At 40.0% G+C, this 25,355-nt stretch overlaps 1 protein-coding gene and 1 pseudogene across 1 annotated transcript; both read right to left on the bottom strand.

Annotated features, from left to right (window-relative positions):
• Nucleotides 1-3,534: 3,534 nt before the first annotated feature.
• TSPYL1 (TSPY like 1) lies at nucleotides 3,535-6,840 on the bottom strand. Its single transcript, XM_004753548.3, has one exon. It carries the CDS (start codon nucleotides 6,735-6,737, stop codon nucleotides 5,445-5,447), a length of 1,293 nt encoding a protein of 430 aa, XP_004753605.1. The 5' UTR covers nucleotides 6,738-6,840; the 3' UTR covers nucleotides 3,535-5,444.
• An 11,549-nt stretch (nucleotides 6,841-18,389) lies between these two features.
• On the bottom strand, nucleotides 18,390-18,684 carry LOC123392137 (annotated as a pseudogene).
• Between the last annotated feature and the right edge of the window lie 6,671 nt (nucleotides 18,685-25,355).

The following is a 25,355-nucleotide window of genomic DNA, read 5'->3' as shown; positions in this document are numbered from 1 at the left end:
AAGTAGACTCTGTGCTGAGCGCAGAGCCCAATACAGGGCCTGATCTCAGGACCCTGTGAGCATGACCTGAGCCGAAACCAAGAGTCAGATGCTTAACTGACTGAACCACGCAGGTGCCCCACTCCCCAGCTATTTATAATGGTCAGCTGGGTTTAAGAAAAATTAGGCTAGACAACTGTCTGGATATAAATGAGAAATTAAAATGGAGAGGAAGGTAAATGGAAATTACTATTTCTTACATATTAAATGCCAGGCATTGTGCTTGGCATTTTTCACACTCTAACCTGTATTAACTATTTCAATACTTGGAATCTTTTAACACAGTGCCTGGCACATAGTAAACTCCCAAATGCTTTCTACAACCTTATAATGGCATTCTCCAAATACATCCTGGGAGAATATCGGCTTACAATATAGGTATTAACATCCCTGCATTATGGACAAGGAAACCAAGGCTCAGAAAAGGTTTTTCTTTTGGCTAATGTGCTAGGTAATAGGTCGGAAAATTGATGTAATCCCCGTTTAAAGCTAGTGTTTCCAGGTACCTGGCTAGCTCAAATAAGAGCATGTGAGTCTTGATCTCAGTTTTAAGTTCAAGCCTCATGTTGGGTGCAGATATTACTTAATAAAATCTTTGAATAAATAGATAAATAAAATAAAGTTAATGTGTCTTCTCTATCTCTTAAGGCCACTAATAAGACATTTGGGTATTTATGAAAATTAGCAGCTTACTTAAGTGGCCTTTTTTACTTTTAACAGAACCATTTCTTCCTCACCTGTTCTCCAAACAAAACAAAACAAAACAAACAAACAAAAACAAAAACAAAAACATGAAATGCAAATACTGAAAAAGTGAAGCCAAAAAGTAGACATTTTCTTAGTGTGGCCTAATAGAAACTCTTCTGTAAGTCTTGAGTACCCCAGAGACCAAAGAAAATGTATTAAAGTGGCCGTTCAGAACTGAATAAAACACTTCAAACAACATGGAGAAAGTACTGCTCACAAATAAAATATCTCCCATATAGATAGTAAATAGATAAGTATTATATCCATCTCATTCACAGTCTAGGACTTCAATTATATATTAAGGGGAAATTAGCCCTGAAAGGACAGTCGTGATCATCTCTGACAACTTCTTTTTGCCATGTTAATCCTGAGTTTTCTTTTGTACATGACTGGTTTGAATATTACTGAAGAGGAAACATTCAAGGAAAAAATACCCCTTCAATGAGACAGTGAGTTCCTCCAGAGCAAGGACAACCATCACTTTACTATCCCATATAATCCTTAATAACCAATATAAAATAATAATTGCTGCAAGGCTGCACTGCAAGGCTACCCTACTTTTCAAAAATAAAATATGCTTCAAGTGGTGAGCATTAATGACTTGATGCAATGCTAGATTCTGATTTTTTCTGTTGCCTGACCAATTGTTAAAATTTAGAGCCTATATTAACATACACAAAATGGTGTATTTGATAACAGAAATTTTCTTTTTTGAGCTTCATGTACTGTGTCTGTTCTGAGATTCATTTTTGTAAATCAAAGATACACAACACCTTATTCTAGAAAAATATGAAGCTATAGGTCCTAAATATCAATTAGACACTCCTTTAGATAACCCAATATAACTACTAGTGCTAGTTTGACACCCACATGTACTCTACTTAGAACCAGAAACATTTGTACACTGTTTTACAGAGTACAGAGTATATATTTTTATATATTACTTATTTGTCAGAAAAAGAGAGTACAAGCAGAGGGAGCAGGAGGCAGAGGAAGAAGCAGGTTCCCCACTGAGTAAGGAACCCTTCACAGGACTCGATCCCAGCTTCCCAGGATCATGACCTGAGCCAAAGGCAGACACTTAACAGACTGGGCCACCTAGGCATCATGTGAAGTAGTGAGTATATCTTAAGGTACTCATGGAAAAGTTGATAGGAGACATTTCATTTTTACACTTTTTTTTTTTTAACCCATTGGCATCTAGCAATACTTTACCCATCTTAAACTCTAACTAGATAACCCTTTCTTGTCTTGGTTTTTTTGGTCACAAAAAAAATTCACAGGGAGAAAGTTTCTTATGTATTTTATACACTTTTGATATATCCAAGAAGCCTAGAACCATGCTGTCCATCTAATTTAAAATTTACCCGTAGCCACAAATAAATGAAAAATTTTTACTAATGTATTTAACCAATGTATCAAAAATATTACCATCTCAACATGCAATCAATATATACAATTGAGGTATTTTACAGTTTTTCCATACTTAAAGTCTTTGAAATCCAGTGTTTATTTTACACTCAGAGCAGATCTCAATTTGGACTAGACACATTTCAAGTGCTCAGTAGTCACTGGTGGCTAATGGCTACTGTATTGGACAGCACACGTCTAGAGTCTAACTCCTACCTCTAGTGTTAACAGTTACCTTAAAATATACAAAAATAAAGCACATAATTGTTGATCCAAAGTTAAGTAATGCTCTGCTGAAGTAGCAAGTGAAAGGTTAAATGTTATAGGGTTTAGACTTTTCTAATCACTTAAAAATGAAATTTACTTAAAAAAGGCTTTGTAAATTTTTTCCCCTCAATTTTACAAATGCCTTAAAAACCATCTTCTTCTCATTACTTCATCAAGCCTTTTTGGGTACTAGGGTATTTTGTTCTCTTTTGCCATTTGAGTTATTCATGTTGTCATTCAATATTTATCTAGTAACAACTATGTACAAAATATGCTAGGAGCAGTGAGAGATATAAGATACCCCATCATCTCTGCTTTCACAGAGCTTACAAACTTGAAAGGAAGTGAAAATACATTTGTATTTTACCGTATCACTGTGTCATGTCTGCTTATCAGTTTTTCCCCAATTCTTTAACAATAAAGGAAATTATTTTATCTTCTTATTCTTGTTATCTTCCCAAGGCCTGACAAAATGCCTTAGTATTTGTGGAATTCGCTGTTAACAAACTATACGCTATTTTCTAAAATAAAAGTCCCTATAAATATACCAAGTACTAGAGAAGACATTTCATTTTCTCTAATGGGAACAGAAAAAATGTAAGGCAGAAGAGTTACCTCTGAGGCTCTGAAAAATTTGACAGGAATAGAAGGTGGGGAAGTTTGAAGAAAATGAACAAATTTTTACAGCTAAGAAAGTATGAGGATAAAAGAATTGATCACTTATGACAGAAACTGTTTGCTTATTAAACGTGCAAGTGAATAAAAAAAGTCTGAATGACCTGAGACTATCATTTACAGAGACAGAAATGGAGGCTTTAAGAAGTGAAGGAAGTGGTGGTGTTGTACAAGCTATATGGAAAAAGGTGACATCATGAATACTGTTAACATTTTAAAGCTAAATCCAGAAACCACCCTCCCAACCTTGTAAAGTACAAGCAGTGTGCCCTAGTTTCTTACTTTTGGGATAATGTCTGTTGTATCCATTTTTAGAACTTAAAGTTCTATAATCTGTTGTTATTTTAATCAATTTCTTCATGCAAGTTTAGGGCAGGGTGAAAAATAAGAAATCTAGCAGCTTAACATGCTTTTACTTTACTATGACACATACAAGGAAAAACAAATATGCCAATGGTACACTTTCAATTTGAACAGAGCAATCTCACAAGTATTTATATTTAGGAAAAAAGATGCATCAATTTCTAAGTTATACCCAGGATAAATTATTAAGCAAGACAATCAAACCAAACATCTTTTGTAGGTTATTCTTCCATGAAGACAACAATCTCCAGTCTTCAGAATCTGATAAAATCAAATTACTCAAACTCTATTTCTAAGGATACAGTTTTAACAGAAACAATTAGTCGAAAACTCTAATATTCATTTAAGTCTCTGTATCTTACAGGAAAGTAAAACTGTTATTTTCTCCAAATATTCCCAATTGAAAGCAAAAAGAAAACCTATACAACTCAATTTTCCCAGTAAGCAGAAACAGAAAATGTTATTTTACTAAACATTGGAAAAACAAAAAACACAGTATTAATCTTTTGCATAAATTAAATCAAATGAAAACAAGAGAAAGCTCCAGAAGTTGCTTTGTTTCTTTCCTCTTCTCTAGGAAATACACTTCACACTCCAATCCCTCTCAATTCACAATGGAAATCCTGAGAAAAAGTATTTCTCCTCCCATTACCACTGAAAGAGAAAACCTCTTCCTTGAACGCTGTGTCAGCTCATCTTAATCTTAGCCCAATTTTTATCTTGCTCATTTTTCCCCTGTGGTCATCTGCTCAGTTTTCCCCGCTTAGGGAACCCATCAAAATCTCTGGTTCTTCCATCCACTATCAACTAGATATAATTTTTCATTCCATCTAGATCTGTCTCCCTTTAAATCCTCTAGGTGTTGCTAAAGGAGTGGAGAGTGGGGAAGAGAGCAGAGGAAAATAAGAGCTCCAGCAGTCTATTTTACAGGACAACCTGTCCCTGGAAATAATGAAGAGCTAAAACCAAATTAAACTAAAAGGCCTGCTTTTGCAGATGCTTTTGAGCTATCTTTTTTTTTTTTTTTTTCTTTAAGAGACAGGAGACGGAGAGAAAGTGTACTGCCACCCTGGCATTTAATAGCGTCCAGGATTAAGGAGAGGAGGCACAAGAGGTATACACTACGTTTCGTGTGAATTTACTAGCTGAGGCCAAGAAAGCCTGGTAGTTAGAATGGACACCATCCTTACTCTGGCCATAAGAATAAGGTTTAACATGTCACTTTGACCACTAGCTTGACAGTTAGTAGTGTTCTGCATCATGAAGATGGAGGGAAGGGGAGGTGGGGAAATCTAGATCTTTTGGGTGGAGGAATAGAAGGGTCTTTGTATGCTGGCAGGAAACCTGGGTCCCCCGGCAGTTCTAGAGATTCTTGTCTACCAGAAACGAGACAGTGGGGCCAACAATTATCTGCAAGGTAGGCAGGGGCCCAAGGTGCGTAGGCAAGGCCAGTAGTAGGCAGTAGGAGGTGACCAGAGGTGCAATCACATAGACTAAGTGGCACACTGCTGCTCTCTCTGTCCCACAATTGTCTACAGGCTACGTGCCTGTACTAAAGAGCCAACATGGGTAGAATGAGCTTCTAGGCAAAGCTAGAATTCCAGGTGCTAAGAGCCAGACCAAAGGCCCTGAGAACAAACGGGTCCATGCAGTACAGATAAAGCTAATGCAATTTACAGCATCATGTGCTTGGCCTAGGAGTAATGTGAATCATGACCATGCAGCATGTGACAGTAATGCAGAATGGCATGAAGGCCATGTGGAAATGGAGGACCATGGCCTTCAAAGTCTCAGTCTTGAGGTTGAGGAAACAATGTCCAGAGGAAAAACGCTGTAGAAATGGAACGGGGCGGGGGGGGGGGGTGTAACCCATTTCTGTTGTCCTAGCACAGGTCCAGCAAGAGGTGGCAGGGGACCTTGTGCAGTATTTCCAAAGGCAGAGACTAACCAGACTGGAATCCAAAGGGCCTGGGGATCTCTACTGGCTCTCTTATTGGGCGACGTCTGGCTCTGCGGACTCCTTCACGCAACAGGTAATACTGCAGTGGATTGGGCCACAAATCCTCTTTGATAATCTCAGCAATCTTGTCGGACTCTGGAAGGCTGTGGTCTGAAAACCAGGTGAAGAAACTGCAGACGACATCTTGGTTCCGGCGAATGAAGGACTGAGGTTCATGGCCCCGGCGCCATATGATTGGAGTGGAAAGAGACACCACCCGGCCGGAGGCTCTGACCTCGTATTCTTTGACAATAAGCTTGTTTCTGAAGTAAGGGTTTCTTCGAAAGAAGAACTTGAATTTGCAGCCAGTTCTAGGGTGTCTCAGCTCCTTGACCTCCAAATTGGTTATGTATCTTAGCATCTCTGCATCTTGGCCCCTAATCATGGGGGACAGCTGGGGGTGGTTCCGAAAGGCGGTGACCCAGAAGCCCGGGATATTCTGAATGATGTAGTTTCTCCTCTCCAGGTAGTGCCGACGCATTCGCCCAAATTTATGCTCCAGTTGCTGAAAGGCCCTGTCGGCCTGAGCATTCACAGTGTCCAGTTCCATCTGGATGGCTTCCAGGGGGTTCATGCGGAGATCCATATTCAAGGGTCGGGGCCCCGCTTCTTCCTTCTCCTCCTCCCCCACTCTGTTTTCCTCCATCATTTCTCCTTCTTCACCTACTTGCTTCTCTACTTCCATCTTTTGTTCCTCGTCCTCCTCCTTCACTCTTTCCTTCTCCACCACCTCCTCATCCACTGCTACCGAGGAAACGGTGCACTTCTCGGTCTCCACGTCCTCGGCCTTCACCGCTGCCAAGACCTCAAACCCGAAGCTCTCCGGCTTCTCCCCACCGGGGCCGCGCGGCTCTCGGCTCGGGCGGCCATTTTTCAGGCTGTTGTCCGTTGCCACGGACACCGGCACAGCTTCCGGGCCTTCCGTGAGAGGCGGAGCCTCCGCCTGCCCCGCTTCGGTCGCCTCGAAACCGCAATCCCCACCGCCTCGGCTCGGGGCTGGGTGGTCACAGCCCGCGGGGGCGTGGAAGGTTCCCCGCCCCTCTGGAAGCTGAGGCGGTGGGAGCGCGACCGCGTCCAAGCTTCCCGCACCCGGCTCCGCCATCACCTGGGATACCTCGGTCTCCTCACGGAGCTTCAGGCTGTGGCGTGGGTCCGGGTCTCCTGGGACATCGCCGGGAGTCGTGAGACTGCGAGCTTCGGGGGAAGAGGACCTCTCAGCCCCAGCCAGGAGGCTCATGTCCGTAGCAGCCCGACCAACGGCAGATTAACGTCTGTTTTCCTCACGGAGACCGCCCGCGCGCCAGCCGGCGCTTCGCCCCGCCCACTCTCTACTCTCGCGAGCGTCTCCGCGAGGTTGACGTCAGGGCCGTAGATCTCGCCCCCATGCGAGAAGTTGGGGTTTGCTCCGCCCTTTCCTGTAGTTTTATCGTATTTTTACTTGTGTGAGTTTAGTGGGAGGTGAAGCCCTACTTTGACTTACGTTCATAACTGTGTTTCGGAATGAGAGACTGAAGGCAGTGAGAACCCTCCCTGCGGTACCTCTGGGAACTGCCTCCAGCATGCCAGCTGGGGTGAACTGTGGCGACCCCAGCACTCCCCTGCCTGTCGTCGTCTGAAAAGGCGTTTCACTGGTTTTGCAGAGGAATTTTTCAGGCAGGAGTGTAAATCTATTCCTTGTTACCCCATAGTGGCCAGGAGCAAAAATCTCTTTATTAATTTATTTTTTAATTTTTATTTATTTATTTATTTGACAGACGGAGATCCCAAGTAGGCAGAGAGGCAGGCAGAGAGAGAGGAGGAAGCAGGCTCCCCGCTGAGCAGAGAGCCCGATGCGGGGCTCCATCCCAGAACCGTGGGATCATGACCTGAGCCGAAGGCAGAGGCTTTAACCCACTGAGCCACCCAGGCACCCCCAAAATCTCTTTATTTTTAAACTAACGTGGACAGCAAATTGTTTCTCTCTTCTCAAGTAGAAAGCCCTTTGGCCTCTGACATCACTGGGAGAAAAAACTACTCCGCGGCTTTTTTACCGCTAAAGTGACGCGTAGTATTAGTCCTTGCTCGTTCCGAATTTGTAATCTGCCTCAAAGAGGAGTTTGTGCTACATAATGTCTGCAGGGATTAAACCAGGGTCAGTTCGCTGAATCTTGCTCCGTGGCTTCTCACTGCAGGAAATTAGAAGAGCTATTCTCAGTCCAATAAACTATTAATCTATTCACGAATTGAGGTCTGCAGAGAGGTAGGAGAGGTTGACCCTGTTGAAGTATGTGTTCATGGCAGTCAGTTCCCAGAGTTGAAGAGGGAGGTCCGTGGACCTGGTTGTTTTAGTTCGTTTAGCTTGTGAAGAAAACTGGTGTTCGAGAGTTCCAAGGCCTCAGAAAAATACCAGTGGGAGACCTCCTGCCATGATTTTTATAAAGGAAAGCTAATTAAAATGAATAATTGAGGTAGTCTTGAAGTAGAAAACAAACTTGCAGAATGCCAGTGTGCGGTTAGTTGACTCAAAGTGCGAAACGGGCAAACTTTTTTTTTTTTCTATTTCCTTTGCCTTGGATTGATTGTAGGCTATTTTAATAATGGCCCCCACAGATGTCCTCCTCCTGATCATCAGAACCTGTGAATATGTTCTCTTCTGTGGCAAAGGGGACTTAGCAGATTCGGTTAGGTTAAAGATAGGAAGATGGGAAAATCACGTGGATTATCCAGGTGGGACCCATGTCATTATAATGGTCCTTGTAAGAGGGAGGTTGGAGTGTCAGATTTTGAATGTGTGACAATCAAAGCAGAGGTGAGAAAAAGAGATTTGAAGATGCTGTGCTGTGGACTTTGAAGATGGAGGAAGGAACCGGGATCCACGGAATAAAGACAGCCTCTAGAATCTGGAAAGGTAAGGAAATAGATTGTCCCGTAGAGCCTTGAAGGAATGCAGCACTGCCAACATCTTTGTGATGTCTAACCTCCAGAATATAAAAAATAATAATTTGTGTGGTTTTAAACTACTAAGTTGGTGGGAATTTGTTACTAAAGCAATATGAAGTGAATATGCCTTGAACTGAAGTTTGGTTGCATCTCTGTGTGTGTCGTGTTTTGCCTAGCAGCCTCTCCCTCATCCTTGCCCATTGCTTCCTTTTGAGGTCCTGCTTCCTGCCCAACAGCTGTGATGTATCACATCCTGAGCGTCTTTGGTTATCAAGACCAGAATTAGGCAATATCCAGAAAGAGAAAATTAAAGCCAAAACCTGTGACAAAAAATATTTGAGAAGACTGTGAACTCCAGAAGGACAGGGTCATAGTTTTGTTTACCACTGTTTACCACGTAGGTAGCACACTGCCTTGCAGTGTTACATTATCAGAATGTTAAATACAGAAACAAGTGAACAGAATACAATTTCTCCCTCCTGGTGCTTGGTGCTTGGCTGACAGTTACTCTTGTAGATAAGAATGAATAATGGAATTTTCCACAAGGCCCATTTCTTTCTTATTGCCATGAAATCATCCTCTATTTTGGAATAATCTAATTTGGCCTAAAGTGGAAACTTTCATTCTTCTAATATGCCTTCTGTTTTTAAGCAGAAAACTCTATTGCCAGGCTTTCACCAGAACTAGATGTGACTTTATTTGTCAAGGGCACTATTATGTCTGCAAGTGTATTTAATTAGTGCTCTAACTGCTAATGTTAGGAAAGACTCCAGCAATAGATGGTGCATGTAAATGTAATCAGGATTCTGGTGAGTGTTAAGTGTTGAAACGCTGTGGAGGAAACTTTCCTTCTTTAACTATCAGTATATTTGGAAAAGACATGATATGGGATATTTGGTTGAATACACAAAAATGAGGAAAAACTTAAATTTCTCCTAATTTTAATTGTCTGAAAGTCCCACTGGAGAAATGATGTGATGATAACTCTTTATTGTAGAAGATGGAGAGTGTAAGTTAAAGTAACTTTTGAATAAGGGAAGGTCCAGGGAGAAACATGGTTTTAGAGGGAAAAGCAGATTTGTGTATTTTATGCCACTTTTTTTTTTTTAAGAGTTTATTTATTTATTTGACAGACAGAGATCACCAGTAGTCAGAGAGGGAGGCAGAGAGTGAGAGGGAAACAGGCTCCCCGCTGAGCAGAGAACCCGATGGGGGGGGGGGCTCTATTCCAGGACCCTGAGATCATGATCTGAGCCAAAGGCAGAGGCTTTAACTCACTGAGCCACCTAGGTGCCCCTGAAACTTTTTAAAAAAATCTTTTAAGAAAGAATCTTTTCGTGGAAGAAGGAACTCTTTAGGATTTCAGTCTGCACCAAGTTTCATGTGCTGAAGGAGTTATCTTGCCTTGCAGGAAAAAAAAATATGGTTGCTATTTGCCACAAAAAACTGTACTTAATATATTAATAATATTATTTGCAGCTATTACTTGGAGACGTTTTTTCTTATCTTTTTGAACCTAAAGTCTTAAAAGGAATATGTGTCTCTTTTACATGACACGGTTATCTTGCTATCTAAAACATTCTTTTTAGGTGGATACTATTCATTCTCTAAGACCCTATCACAAACCTGTCTTGCTTTAGAGTGTGCGAGGCATTTTGTATGCATTAAATTGTCAAATTTTATAAAAGAGGAAGCAGTAACTGAGAGGTTAATGAACTTAACCAAGATCATACATAAAAACTCTTACATTCCTCCTCTTTCTCCTAGGGGCAACTTTCCTGAGCCACTCTATGACTCATTAATCTTCCCGCTCTGAATTCCTACAATTCTGCTGAGCCATGCAACTGAGCACTTAATTATACTCGTCCTCTTAGTGACTCTGGTTGTTTCCTGCATGTCAGTCTCAGCATTCCAGCATCCCAGTATCATTCCGTGGGAGAGGACACAGTTGCTTCTTCTTTTGCATTTACTCAGCATAGCACGGAGCTAAGATTTTAATAGATCCTTAATGATATTTGCTGATTTGAATAAACAAAACCTTAAATCATCTTACAAAAACTAACAGTGTGTCCGTACTGGCATTATATTTTATTTTATGGGGGAGTATATTTTAGCTCTGCTCCATATATTACCTTTTTGCATTTTTTAAAATTTTAATTCAGTTAATTATCATATAGTGTATTAGTAGTTTCAGAGGTATTAGTTTCATCAGTCTTATATAATGCCTAGTGCCCTTTTGGCATTTTTAAATATAAGATATATTTTTACTTTACAGAGCATTTCTGTGGCAATTTGCAATAAAATTCACTACTCAAAAGGTAGTTTAGTCTTTTTTAATATGGTTCTGGGAGAAACATTGACAAAAACCATGAAGCTATTTTGCATCATATCAAAGAATCACAGATTCTTCAGGAATGATTTCTCAGGCGATAAAAGAGTTTAGCAGAAGTTCAGACATTTTTGTTTTGCAGCAAGATACGTTTTGTGGTTATAACTAATGATAGCTTTCATGTGTTTACTGCTTCTGATGTACTGACCACTGTTGTAAACACTACCCTGTGTATTGTATCCTTTAGTTCTTATGAAGAACCCTGTGAGGCAGTGCTATTATGACCTTTATTTTACTCACTAGGGAACTGACACAAAGAGAGACTGAGTTACTCATTCAAAAATGACATAAAAAATGGTGAATCCTTTGTGAGGATTAAATGCGTTAGTGTAAATTAAATTAAGCTGGGCCTGCCATTTATTAAACATTACATATGTTAGCTATTTTTATAAATAAAAAATAATGTTATAAATAATATAAATAATAAGCTGTCAGTTTCCCTTAAAAAAAAAAAATGATAGACCCGGGGCACCTGGGTGGCTCCATCAGTTAAGCAACCAACTCTTGACTTTTCTAAGGTCATGATCTCAGGGTCATGGAGCCCTTGTGTTGGGCTCCAGGCCCAACTAGCAGTTCACTTGAGATTCTCTCTCCCTCTCCCTTTTTCCCTCCTTGTGCTCTCTAAATAAATAAATAAGGGGCACCTAGGTGGCTCAGTCGGTTAAGCATCTGCCTTTGGCTCAGGTTATGATCCCAGAGTCCTGGGGTCAAGTCCTGTGAAGAACTCCCTGCTCAGTAGGGAGTCTGCTTCTCCCTCCATCCCTACCCCCACGTGTGATCTCTCTCTCTCGGTCTCAGATAAATAAATAAAATCTTTTTTAAAAACTTAAAAATAAATAAATAAATAAATAAATAAAAGGAATCTTTCCTTTTTTTTTTTTTTTTTTTTTTTTTAAAGAGAGATCAGAAGCAGGCAGAGAGAGAGAATGAAGCTGGCTCCCGGCTGAGCAGAGAGCCCGATGCGGGGCTCAATCCCAGGACCCTGCGATCATGACCCGAGCCGAAGGCAGCGGCTTAACCCACTGAGCCATCCAGGCGCCCCATAAATGGAATCTTTAAAAAAATGGTAGACCCATGATTTGGATCTAGGGAGTTTAACTCAAGAACTGCTCTCTGTACAAAATGTGAAGTTACTCCCTAAAATAAAAGCATAAAACTATCGTCACTTAATGTTGAATTAATACACATTTGTTTATTCAGTTCAACAAATGTTGAATTAATACACACCCATTCCCCTATCCACAAGCGTATTAGTTTGTTAGGAAAGTACGCCAGGATTTGCTTTCTGTTTAGAAGAAGAGTAGTTATTGATAATACCTAAATTCAGTATTTTGTAAACCCCATCAGACCCTCTATCATCTTTTTTAGCAAGTTTTTACTTTCTTGACATGAAATTCATGGATAATATAACCCCAACTACACACATTAATAGAAAAACATAAATATAATGACTTGACTCTGATATAAAAAGAGAAGTAAAAGTAATTTATAATAGTGTCTGTTTCAATAGACAAAGGCATTAACATGCCCACATTATAAGAAATGACAAAGTAGTTAGAAAGTTATACCTGTTGGGGCACCTGGGTGGCTCTGTCATTGGGTGTCTGCCTTTGGCTCAGGTTATGATCCCAGGGTGCTGGGATCGAGCCCTGCATTGGGCTCCCTGCTTAATTGGAAGCCTGCTTCTCCCTCTCCCTCACCCACTCCCCCTGCTTGTGTTCCCTCTCTTGCTATGTTTCTGTCAAATGAATAAATAAATAAATCATTTTAAAAAAAGAAAAAGAAAGTTACACCTGTTGGTATAGTCACTGTGGCTGGAGATTGATACAGGTAGGTTTTACTTTAAGCCAGAGTAGAATTCCTCTTGGTGACCAAATCTTGGTGAAGTTCTAGAAAAGAAAAAGGAAGAGTTCCCCTAGATTACCATGGCTCCTTATTTCTTCCCCTGTAAGAAATACATTTTCACCCAAAAAAAAAAAAGAAGGAAAGAAACATGTTCACATTTCTGTAATCAAAATGTATAACCACTATCAACCAGGTTTTAGTCATGATATTTTTGTTGTCATTGCCTGAGTATGTGAGAACTTGGTTGTTGTTACTGTTTTCATTCTGGACAAACATTAAAGACCATCTGAGGAAGGGATACAACCCATAGTTTGAAAACTTTCTATCAGTCTCCTTGGCAGGCTCAAAAAAGTGCTAACATAAAAACTTATATAATTGGTGTCTATGTCTTTGAAGAAAATCATAGATATAAGAGTTGAGCACCATTTTAAGAAATATAGCATCACCAAACTAGTTGAGAACAGAGAGGATAATATTGTTTGGGAAAACATGGATACTGACAACTCTGAGTCAAAACTGTTGCAGAAAATTTTCTGAATATGAAGAAGTTCTAGAAGTACCTTAACAGTTTACTTTGCTTTTGTTTTTCCTTTTATATGTGTCTAAGTGTGATATTTGATTTACATCTAACTAAAGTCTAAAAGAGCTTTTGAAAGACAAAGTAAAAATTATTTTTAAAAATCCATTGTGTCATAGTTTAATTGACAATATTTTTCTTTTTTTCTCTTTTCTTGGTGATATTTAAGTAATGCTATATTTTACACTTGATAATGTCCTCAATTAGATGAAATACATAGCTTCATTCCTGGAATATTCACTGCACAGTAAAACAGCACAACATATTTCGTTTTTACAAGTAAAATGATGTTAAATTCCAGGCTGACATAAATACAGGTGGTTTTCCCTCTCACAAATGGGACAATTTTGTTGTTGTTGAGTGAGGACTTACTATTGGTATATAGCATTTCTGACACTACCAATAGCATTCTTTTTAATAACCAGAATACACCTCCACAAATTTCTAAGACATGCCAAAGGAAGGTAGGTCTACTAAGAATCTCTTACTTACTGGGCATGGTATTCACATTGATTTTTCACTAGAGGGAGCAACTGGTCTTTAAGAAAGTGATGTGAACTTTGGAATGGTCTTTCAGTATAAATGAAATACTCTGGTAATTTAAACTGAATCATGATCATTTACTACCATTATGCTGTAATTGTTAAAAAATGGTCTTCTCAAATGGGGCTTAGATTTGTTATGATGGCTTCCAATAATCAAATCAGGTCAAAATATCTCATAAAACCCTACCTACTCCAACAAGATCCCTACCTGTGTAGGATAGTCATGGACCTGATTTCAAGTTCCAGCTCTGCCATTCACTATCTGTTTAACCCAGGCAAGTTACTTCATCTCTCTGAGCGGGTTAATCTCTATTTAAATAGAGAGATTTTTAAAAAAACATTTTATTTATTTATTTGAGAGAGAGTGAGAGAGAGATCACGAGCAGTGGGGAGAGGCAGAGAGCGAGAGGGAGAAACAGACTCCCCACTGAGCAAGGAGCCCAGAACTCTGAGATCATGACCTGAGCCCAAAGCAGGCGGTTAACCAGTTAACCGACTAAGCCACCCATGTCCCCCTAAGTGGAGATCAGAATGTATACTTTACCAGACTGTTAAGAAGATGAAATAAGATATGTGTAAAGTTTAGCACTGTAAGCTTTCAATGAATAAACGCTAATAATATTACCTGTATTGTTTTATGCTAATAAAACTTACATGTATTAAAATTAAACTATTGTGCAAAGTACAATCAGACACTAAATTCAATTATAAAAATTGTGTTTAGGGTTCAGACAAGAAAGATATCCATGTGTATTAGAGTGGTCAGCGAAAATTTCATCCAGGAAATGAGACTTAAATTGGACTCTGCTATAGGTAAGAACTGAACAACATGAAAAAGAGGTGGGGTTGAGGGCATGGAAATCACACTTGTTTACTTCTCCAGCTATTTCAACATGCATTCTAGACCTGTACTGTCCATTACAGTAGCCACTAGCCATGTGTGCCTATTTAAGTTTAAATTATTAAAATTAAAAATTCAGTTCATCAGTCACAATGACCACATTGTAAGAACTCCAGAGCAACATCTGACTAGTGGCCACTCTTGAAAAGCTTGCATGGTGGAAAGTTCTGCTAAACAACCCCATTTTAGGCACATAGTATCTTCGGGTTGTGGGGGGAAAGGAGGCTTGCTGCTGCTAAAATGCCATTCCACAGTTATAGCAGGCCTATACTTTATAAAAGCCTTTAAGTAAAAACTCATTTATTAAAATTAATCCTTTCGGTTGGCATTTATTTGAACCCAAATTACCTGTTTTTAGTAGGTGTAAGTATTTTCACTAGAAATATTTATCTACTGGCTCATGTTATATGAAAAAGATATCTAACTATTATGCTCCTTCACTATAAAACTTGCAGATTTAAAATAATTTACAAAAATGAGCGATTAATTCAGAGGGAATAAGGAAGCTAAACAAATCAAATTCAGGAATCATTAGTTGAAAAACTTGTATAATTAGGTTAATCATTTAAATAAACAACAAAATATATGCTTAGTGGGACAGTCCCCCACATTACTTTTAGTAAAGTGAAATAATTTAAAGTAAAATGAAAAGAAAATAATGAATGTGAAACAATTAATAAAAATCATTACATGGAATTTTATGTCAATGTGAGTCATGATAATTTGCTTGACACAATACCAAAAGTAGACAATCAAACCATTTAATAAATGTGACTTTTATATTTGAAAACAATTCAAAATCCTAAGGTTAAGAAATTTCATCCAATGGGGGGCACCTGGGTGGCTCAGTGGGTTAGGCCTCTGCCTTCGGCTCAGGTCGTGATCTCAGGGTCCTGGGATTGAGCCCCACATTGGGCTCTCTGCTCGGCGGGGAGCCTGCCTCCTCCTGTCTCTGTGCCTGCCTTTCTGCCTACTTGTGATCTCTGTCAAATAAATAAACAAAATCTTAAAAAAAAAAAGAAAGAAAGAAAGAAAGAAAAGAAAAGAAATTTCATCCAAGGGAAAATATTTCTATACATTTTCTAGATAGTATGAAGTTTAGATAAGTAGCTAAACCCTTTAAATATTATTCCCATGAATTTGCCCTGTTCATTAAAACTCCAGAGTCTCATATATAATCTTACAAAAATAGTATAATTTTGTTTTTGTAGAGTCCCAAGGTCAAAAACCTTTTTTACAACAGTCAGACTTCCATCATTATATTAAAAAAAGAAAAATAACAGTCCTCTTGTTTTAAAAAAAGTTTCATCTAAATCACTACTTTCCACATAAAAATTAATTCAATATGAGAAGTTCATAGTATGGTATCTAACTTGATACTTTTGTTGTTATAACATGTCATCTGTTAGCTGAGAACTCCGACTTGTGAATTCTTTGGCTCTAATACTATATTGCAACTTCCTCTGGTTGCAAGCATACTATGTTTGTAAGCCATACTATGCTCATCTGTTTTTCATATGTGAAGAGTTGATTTGGAAAGAGACCATCATTCATTCGTTTGGCCACTAATAGAAATGTTCTCATCCCCTCTATGACATAGGTAGAATTCACCTTACTATACAGATTAGGTAATCTCAGAGAGGTCAAGTGACTTGCCTAAAGTTGCTTAGCTTGCTCAAGTAATGGGGTATGGATGTAAATCCAGTTTGCCTAACTTCAAAGCACTTTCTACTGTGCCATGTTGCTTTTCTGATTTCTCGAAATCTTTAACAGTAATCAGGGAACTCAAAGACTGTTGCCTGTTTTCTGATAACTTTTTCCTAGGGTTTGTGTCTTCTGTAGCACCCAGAGGATTTTTATGCAATGTTGGCTACACTGAACAATCCCACATTGAAGGCTATCTTATACAGCAGTGGGAACTTCAGTATCTTAATCTAAACAGAACTATAGCTTTTAGGAGACAGGTACTCTCAGTGGAAGCATTTATTAAATTCAGGACAGAATTAAGAAAAAATGCTTCCTGCTACCACTGATATTTCTAACTTAACAGCATTTCCATATTCTTACACGTGGGACTCAGAGATTTCAATTGCTGATGAATGAACTCAAGGATAAAAGAGCTCTAACCAATAAATATTTCACTGGCTTTTACTATTATATACTCAGGAGGAAGTTTTAAAAATATAAGTTTGTTATTAGGAAGTACATTAAGTCCAATTCGGAAAAGATTCTTTTTCATTCATCCTAAGAAGAGAGAGGAAATCTGCATCCTTCCTACTTAAGATATCTACCCATGTTGGAAACCTTTCCATTATTTAAAAAACAGAGGATTGTCTTAACTTCTTACTTCTCTCCCAAAGAGAGAACATTTTCACAGTTCAGCCACACTGAAATTGCTGATTCAGTGCTGATGACACATGCTCAGCAAGAACCCAGGTGCAAGCAAGAGCCCAGACAGCTGGAGGAATGGCTGAAAGATAGGGCTATTTGTGGGCGGGGATAGTTAGATAGAATGGAATCTGATGGCTAAGCACCTTGTTTCTGTGTGAGAGTTATTATTTTATGTACATAATATACATAATATATAATTACAGTACATGTGTCTTATCTTTTATTTTATTTAAATTGAATTAATTAACATGTAGTGTATCGTTAGTTTCAGATGTAGAGTTCAGTTATTCATTAGTTGCATATAACACCCAGTGCTTATGACATCACCTGCCTTCCTTAATGCCCATCACCCAGTTACCCCATCCTCCTACCTGCCCCCCCCAGCAACCCTCAGTTTGTTTCCTGTGATTAAGAGTCTCTTATGGTGTGTCTCCCTCTCTGATTTCATCTTACTTCATTTTTCCCTCCCTTCCCCTATGATTATCTGTTTTGTTTCCTAAATTCCGCATGTAAGTAAAACCATGTAATTATTTTTCTCTGATTCACTTATTTCGCTTAGCATAATACCTTCCAATTCCATCCACATTGTTGCAAAAGGTAAGATTTTATCCTTTTTGATGGCTGAGTCATATTCCATTGTGTATATATGGCATGTCTTCTTTATCCATTCATCTGTTGATGGACATCTGGGCTCTTTCCATAGTTTGGCTGTTGTGGACATTGCTGCTATAAACATTGGGGTACAGGTGCCCCTTTGAATCACAACATATCCTTCGGGTAAAACCTAGTAGTGCAATTACTGGATATCCTTTGGGTAAACACCTGGTAGTGCCATTACTGCGTCATAGGGTAGCTCAGTTTTTAACTTCTTGGGGAACCTCCATACTGTTTTCCAGAGTAGCTGCAATGGCTTGCATTCCCACCAATAATGTAAGAGGATTCCCTTTTTCAGCATCCTCACCAACATTTGTTGTTTTCTGACTTGTTAATATTTAGATAGGTGTTTCAAAGTCCCATGAACATTAAAGAATATTGGAGGTTTTTAAACAGGGAACTGACATGGATGTGTCAGAAAATAACTTTTTTTTTTTCTCAGCAATCTTTACTCAGTTCTTGGGGGAATGTCTCACTTCCCATGCTCCTGTCCCTGCTGCCCCACCACACCAGGGCGCTGTGGGATTCAGTGTCCTCTGTTGAGAGTAGGTCCAGGGCCGGAGGCCTGGTCTGGAGAATATTCAGGACAGCTGGTCCCTTAGTGGGGATGCTGGTCTTCTCTGTTGTGGGGAAGAAGGAAGATGGGCAGAAATACTGCCCACGAGCACTCAGAGCCCCATTATCTCCCCGGCTTGGGTTTCAGGGTAATGAGGGGTGGGAGTGTCCCCTAGCCTCAGCAGCCAGAGGAACTCGAGGATCAGGTTCCCAGGGTAGCTGCAGAGAAGCAGCTCAGAGCAAGGGCTCCTGAATCGGGGCAGAGATGGGGGGGAAATCCGTAGGGGGTGCTGCAGTAAGGGTGGTCATTGTGCAGGCGGAGTCCAGAGAAATGGGTGGCCATGTTCTCTTCCGAAAGGAACTGCCCAAGGGTTCCTGCTTCTCCTCCAGGTTCTGCTTGGTGGTCATGGGCACAGCTCCTCCCATAGGGGAGCTCACATACTGGGCTCAGGGCCCAACCTGGGGGCCTTGTTCCAGGGGGTGCTGCAGGATCATAGAAAATAACATTAACTGCTATAGGAAAAATGACTTGAAGGTTGTATGATTAAAGGCTGGGAAACTGGTTTTAAAGTGTTACAATAACTCAGTGTTATAATAACTCAGGCAAAGATTGTTGAAAGTGTCTTTAGAAATGTGGTAGTGACAGAACAGAATATTTAAGAGAAATAATAAAAGAATTGACTGAAACTAGATATGAAGATGGGCAAGGAGTTTGTTTCAGTTTGGACAACAGGAATGAGTGGAAATGTGAGTGAGCTTTAGAATATAGGAAGAGGACCAGGTTATTATCAGGTTATAATGGGAGGGAAGACATCACAAGTTCAATTACAGACAAGGGAGTTTCATTGTGAATCTGGGGCAGCCCATTAGAGATACTGGAAAATAGATTTCAGCATTTGTAGATCAGGAGAAGAGTAGGGTTGTTCCTGGAAAGAAAGATAATGCAAATGACTTCCAGAGGCCAAAGGAGCCAGATGACCAAAGAAAAAGTCTTGACATGTCCAGCTTGTCCAGCTAGACAGGAAATGGTTTTTATTAAGGGAACTTATGGATAGAAGGATGTCTTGGGCTGCCACAAGACAAGCAGATCTCCATAACCCAATCTCCCTTAAGACCTGCTTTTATAGCCCTAGAGACTAAGAGTATGTGTTGAGGGACCACCCAAGCAGAGAATATTTAAGAATAGACATATCACTAGGGCAGATCAAGGGTGTTCTGCTCTGAAGGTGTACTTAAATGTGCTGCTGAACAAAAGAACGGTGGGAGTGGGGTTACATGCTGCAGAAGGTTTCAGTACAGGGTGCCTGGGTGGCTCAGTGGGTTAAACCTCTGCCTTCAGCTCAGGTCATGATCTCAGGGTCCTAGGGTTGAGCCCCGCATCGGGCTCTCTGCTCGGTGGGGAGCCTTCTTCCCCCTCTCTCTCTATCTGCCTCTCTGCCTACTTGTGATCTCTCTCTGTCAAATAAATAAATAAAATCTTTAAAAAAAAAAAAGAAGAAGAAGAAGAAGGTTTCTGTCACAAACTGGCAGGTTTGTCTAAGATGGCATTAGTCTGATTCCAGATATGGAAGTCATTATATATAGGTAATAAAGGATAATTGGAAGAAAGGCAGGCAGGAACAAGGCCTCCCATCCCTGTCCTAGGAGGAAAACTACTCTTAAAAGGAAAAAGACCCCATCCTGTTATTCTCGGCTTTACGCAGTGCCCTAGCTTTAAGTCATCCAACTGAGAGGACTTACACAACTTGTATGTGACAGAAAGGAAGGGAATGGCCTTGGACGTCCTAATCCAGGCCTAGGGGCCCACTCAACAGCCAGTGGGATATTTAAACGAAGTGCTTGATCTGTTGCCCTATAGCTGGCTAACATGCCTTAGGGCAGTGGTGGCTGCTGCTCTCTTGGTCTTCTAAGCTGCAGAACACCACCCTGGAAGGAGCCTTCCACCCTTTCCCAGGTGAACAACTGCTAGATAGGTAGATGAGTGTGTGGACAAAAACCTGATTGGATGACAGGTGTCTGGGGATTAATGAGATTAAAACAACCCAGGGACACCTGGGTGGCTCAGTCAATTACGCATCTGCTTTTGACTCAGGTCATGATCCCAAGGTCTTGGGATCGAGCCCCATGTTGGGCTTTCTGCAGGGAACCTGCTTCTCCCTCTCCCTGCTGCTGCTCCTGCTTGTACACAAATTTATTTGCTCTGGCAAATAAATAAAATCTTAAAAAAAAAAAAAGATTAAAACAGCACATACTGAAAAGCTTGGAAAAACCCGTAGATTTAAAGACCAAATTGGCAACCCAACCCTCTCGGTTCCCCTCCCTCTTTGGGAGCTTTGTACTATTGCTCAGTAAACTTTGCTTTACTGTAGCTCAATGAGCTTTGCTTTGCTGCCCACCACTTTTCATCTTGTCCTCCTCTTTCTTCAAAGGGGAGTGACCAAGAACTGTGTCCACCTAAGGAAAAGAAATCCTGTAACATAGGTGATAGTTGAAACTAGCAGAGTGGATAAGAACACAAAAAGACATGTAGAAGAGAAGAAAGCAGAAGCAGGAGTAGAAGTCTGTGGAACACGGACATGAGAAAGACAGGTGAGGTGGGGCAGAGGAACTGAAGAGTAGCCGTTAGTGATAGGAGAAGAATCAGAAGAGTGTTGTCCTAGAAGGCAAGGGGGGAATGGACTTCAGGATGCTAGGGTTCGGGGGGTGCAGCCATGTCAAGTTTGACAAAAACTGAGAAGGAAAGTTCCTGAATTGGGTAGCTGTGTGGGCATGGGTGTCTTTAGTGAGAGCAGTTTCAGAAGAGTAGAACAGAGGATTACAGAGTTAAAGAATGAATGAGAAATGATGAAAGTATAAATAACTTGTGAGGACAGTTCTTTCATAATTGGCAGTTCAGAAAAGGAAAGCAAATAGGGGATGTATTTAAGGAGATGTTGAGTTTGTTTGTGAGAAAGTAGGGTTGAAGGAAGTCCTAATTGTTGGGAAAAACGTGTACCCAATTGCCATCAGACGTGGTCTCCAGGGGAATGAGGATGGGGAAGGGGGAAGAGGGCTTTAACTTCTTGCATCTTACAATTTTAAAGAGAGTTAGTGATATTAAAATTACTTTCACACTTTGAATTTAATTTTTTTAAAACACCAAAGAAAACCTTTTCATACAATGATGAAATCATTGAACTTGATCAAATATAAAGTTTAGTATTTACTCAAAAGAAGAAAACAACACAATCCAACAAATTTGCTTTGAACACTTTTTGGGTTGGTATTTAAAGGCTGAAGCAAAATGTGATATTGAATTCAAGGTGAATTAAGGCTTTTTTCCCCCTTAAACCTGTGGGGTAAGTCCAATATTAGGTTAATGATGTATTGAAAACAGCTGAAATTCAGTCAGAAATTTAATTTATTGAGGTGAACTTCTGTATTTTAGAGTATTGGTTGCTTTAGAAAATGAGCTAGAAGTGACCTTTGGGATTTTTTTGTATTTCTTTTATATAAAGTATATATTTTAAATCTATCTGTTAGTGTTCTTCAGAGAAATAAAACTAATAGGAGGTAGATATAGATGTAGATATAGAAATACATTTGGAGATTTATTATGAGGAATTGGTTTATGTGATTATGGAGGCTGAGAAATCCCATGATCTACCAACAATAAGCTGGAAACCTGGGAAAGTCAATGGTATGATTCAGTCTGTGTCTGAAGGCCTAAGAACCAGGGACCAGATGGTATAAATATCAGTCTCAAGACTGGAGAGGGTATGAGATATCCCAGTTCACTTAGTGAGGCAGAATAAAGGTAGTAAATATCTATTTTTTCTGCCAGTAGTTCTATTTAGGCCCCCATTGGACTGATAAGGTCCAACTACGTGGGGGAGGCAGTCTGTTGAGTCCAGTGATTCAGATGCGAGTTCCTTCTGGAAACAGCCTTCCCAGACACACCCAGAACATTTGATCTGGACACCATAGTCCAGTTGACATTTATAAATAAAGGTCACAATATACAAGTTAGTAATTAGCGAATGTCTATTTTTTATAAAAGGTTATTTTGTATAGAAGGCTCAGATATAGGGTAGAGTCAGTAAAACACAGTTTCCAAGTTAAAAATAGCTTACTTTTATTAGAATTTCATTGGAGTTAACCTCTGCCTTTTAAAATAGGAAGACTCGGGGCGCCTGGGTGGCTCAGTGGGTTAAGCCTCTGCCTTCAGCTCAGGTGAAGATCCCGGGGTCCTGGGATCGAGCCCTGCATCGGGCTCTTTGCTCAGCAGGGAGCCTGCTTCCCTTCCTCTCTCTCTCTGCCTGCCTCTCTGCCTACTTGTGATCTCTCTCTGTCAAATAAAAAAAAAAATCTATAAAATAGAAAGGCTCCTCCTGGCACCTGGGTGGCTTAGTCAGTTAAGCATCTGCCTTGGGCTCAGGTCAGGATCTCAGGGTCCTGGGATGGAGTCCTACCTAGGGCTCCCTGCTCAGTAGGGAGTCTGCTTCTCTCTCTCCCTCTACCCGTGCCCACCCTCACTCATTCTCCATCTTCCTTTCTCAAATAAATGAATAAAATCTTAAAAAAGAATAAAGTAGAAAAGCTTCTATATTCATATATTTATGTAATTTTAGAGTCTAGATGTATTGATAGAAGGGTCAAGGAAATTGGGAAAGCCCTAGGTAGGAAACTTGAAAAGCCTGAGGCTGCCAGGACATGGGAAGGGGGAGCAGATGGAGGAAGTATTTGTAAAAGGAGATAAGCCACAGAAAAGCCCTGTAAGCTGATTCCTGAGTCCTGGTGTCTGAGGTAGTATAAGGTATCCGCGAACCTCAGTCCAGTCTCCTCATCTGGTCACTGTCCCATCTTGAAGCCAGAAGGGAGAATATAGGGAAAGGAGGAGACATGAACATAACACGTCCCTTCCCCTCCCCACCCCATCTTCATTACCAGTTAGCATTGCAGAGCAAAATAACATGTACAGGACATACCCTCTTAGAACCATATGTTGAAGTGAGTAGGATATTCACCAGCTACTTAGGGGGCACTTCCTGTAGTGAGTATGGTAAGTATTGAGGATTCCAGAATAGATGCTCTTCTTGCCCTGAGAGATTGTGCATCAGGATGGGGTTGATTTAGACGTAAATCAGTACACTGCAGTTTGAAAAGGGGTATGTTAGGCTTATTTTACCAAGTATAATCTGAATACTGAGTGCAGGAATAAAGACCCAGCAAGTGCCTGGGGGTTTGGAGAGAGCTTCCTAGAAGAAGGAAACTTGACCTGGGACTTGAAAGAAGAAGAAAGGTGTGAGTAGAGGATGCTGACAGAATGGGAGATAGGCTGGAGAACAGCCCAGACAAAGGCAGACAGGAGGGCGGAAATCTGTTTGTGTAACAAGTGTAGACAAAATGGGGTGGATGGTGGGGAGTAGGGGGGAGGAAGGGGCAGGGCAGAAGGCTGGAACGTGGGTTGGGCTGTATTTGAAGGGCTTTGAGACTCGCTATCTGCAATCAGCATCCTGTTAAACTCTGACAGTGTGCATTAATTTTGTTTCTATTTAAAATTAGCTGACTTCATTCCAAATTTTTAATTGGGTATTTATATAAAATGAATGAAATGCAACATCCTAATTAGTCAACAGTAGAATAGGAAGGCAGGAACCATCATACAGGAAAACAAAAAAACAAGAAAACAGAAAAACAGCCGTAAAGGTTTAGAGGTGGTGGAGCTGTCTATATTTTCAGAAAGTAACAATATACCTCCTGGAAGTTGATTGATAATATTTTTCAATACTGTTAATTTCAGTTATTTTTTAACATATTGACTAAACCTTGGAGGAGAATTATTTTATTTTTTTTTTTTTAAGATTTTATTTATTTATTTGACAGAGAGAGAGATCACAAGTAGGCGGAGAGTCAGGCAGAGAGAGAGAGAGAGAGAGAAGCAGGCTCCCGCTGAGCAAAGAGCCCGATGCGGGGCTCGATCCCAGGACACTGAGATCATGACCTGAGCCGAAGGCAGCGGCTTAATCCACTGAGCCACCCAGGCGCCCCTGGAGGAGAATAATTTTAATACAAAGCTATAAATCCATTTACTTAAAGGGAAAAAGAAAATTGCAAGTTGTCATTTTATTTCCATTCTAAAAATAGAACATTATCTAGAACCCTCTTTGAAAATAGAACTTCATTAAATGGGACTCCACTGATGAAAAATTTTTCATAATCTCGTCAGTTTTGCTTTTGCTTAGCAAATCATCTCCTCATGATTATTGTAAACCAATAATAACATGGTATATTGGAGTTATGTTTACAATATTCAAGATAGATAAGTCCTTCCATTTAACCTCATCCTTGGAAACATTTTATCATAAAAAATATTTCTGAAATCCCTAGTATGTACAAGGAACCATTCTAGGTACTGGGAACATAGCTTTGAACAAGACATTCCAAATCACTGCCCATTAGGGGTTTATATGATAGTGTGCAGAAACAGTAAATATGAAAACACATAAAGAGGTATTTGGGAGACCAATAATTGCTCTAAAAAAGTCAGTGAAAAGAATGACTAGGTCTAAAGTAATAAATAAGAAAAGGCCTTTGTGTGGAGGGGATGTTAGAGTTAAACCTGAATGGTGAGAAGGTGATCCACTGGGAAAAGCATTGTAAATAGAAGAACCAAAGAGCAAAACTGAGACAAGTCTACTCAACAACAACAAAAAAAAGAGTAATACTGAATATTGTAAACATAACTCTAGTATACCTGTTTATTATTGATTTACAAGCTTTGCTTAGGAGGTAATATCAGAGATGAGATAGACAATGTAAGGCTTTGAAGGCTATGAGGAAGCTAGATCTGTCTTGAGTCATTGCTAGGGTGGGGGTGACATAGTTGGACTGATGCTTTGGAAAAAGCATTTGGCTATTTTGTGGGGATTGGGTGGGGAGCAAGAGTGGAGGCAAGAAAGCCAATGAGGAAGCTGCTGCAGTGGTTTGAACTAGAATTGTCACTGTAGAAATTATGAGAAGTGGTAAGTCTCAGAAAATAATTTGGATAGGCAAATTAGAACTATTGGTGCTCTGCCCATATCTCATTTCAATGCATG

This window comes from Mustela putorius, unplaced genomic scaffold (genome assembly GCF_011764305.1).
Source record: "Mustela putorius furo isolate JIRA1106 unplaced genomic scaffold, ASM1176430v1.1 tig00000450_pilon_pilon_pilon, whole genome shotgun sequence".
NCBI lineage: Eukaryota > Metazoa > Chordata > Mammalia > Carnivora > Mustelidae > Mustela > Mustela putorius.
The sequence above is the reverse complement of the archived record's forward strand: the minus strand, read 5'-3'. Positions and strand labels throughout refer to the sequence as shown.

What these genes read in the sequence shown, in the direction of transcription:
- TSPYL1 (XM_004753548.3), bottom strand. Translation starts at nt 6,737, where the DNA reads ATGAGCCTCCTGGCTGGGGCTGAGAGGTCCTCTTCCCCCGAAGCTCGC.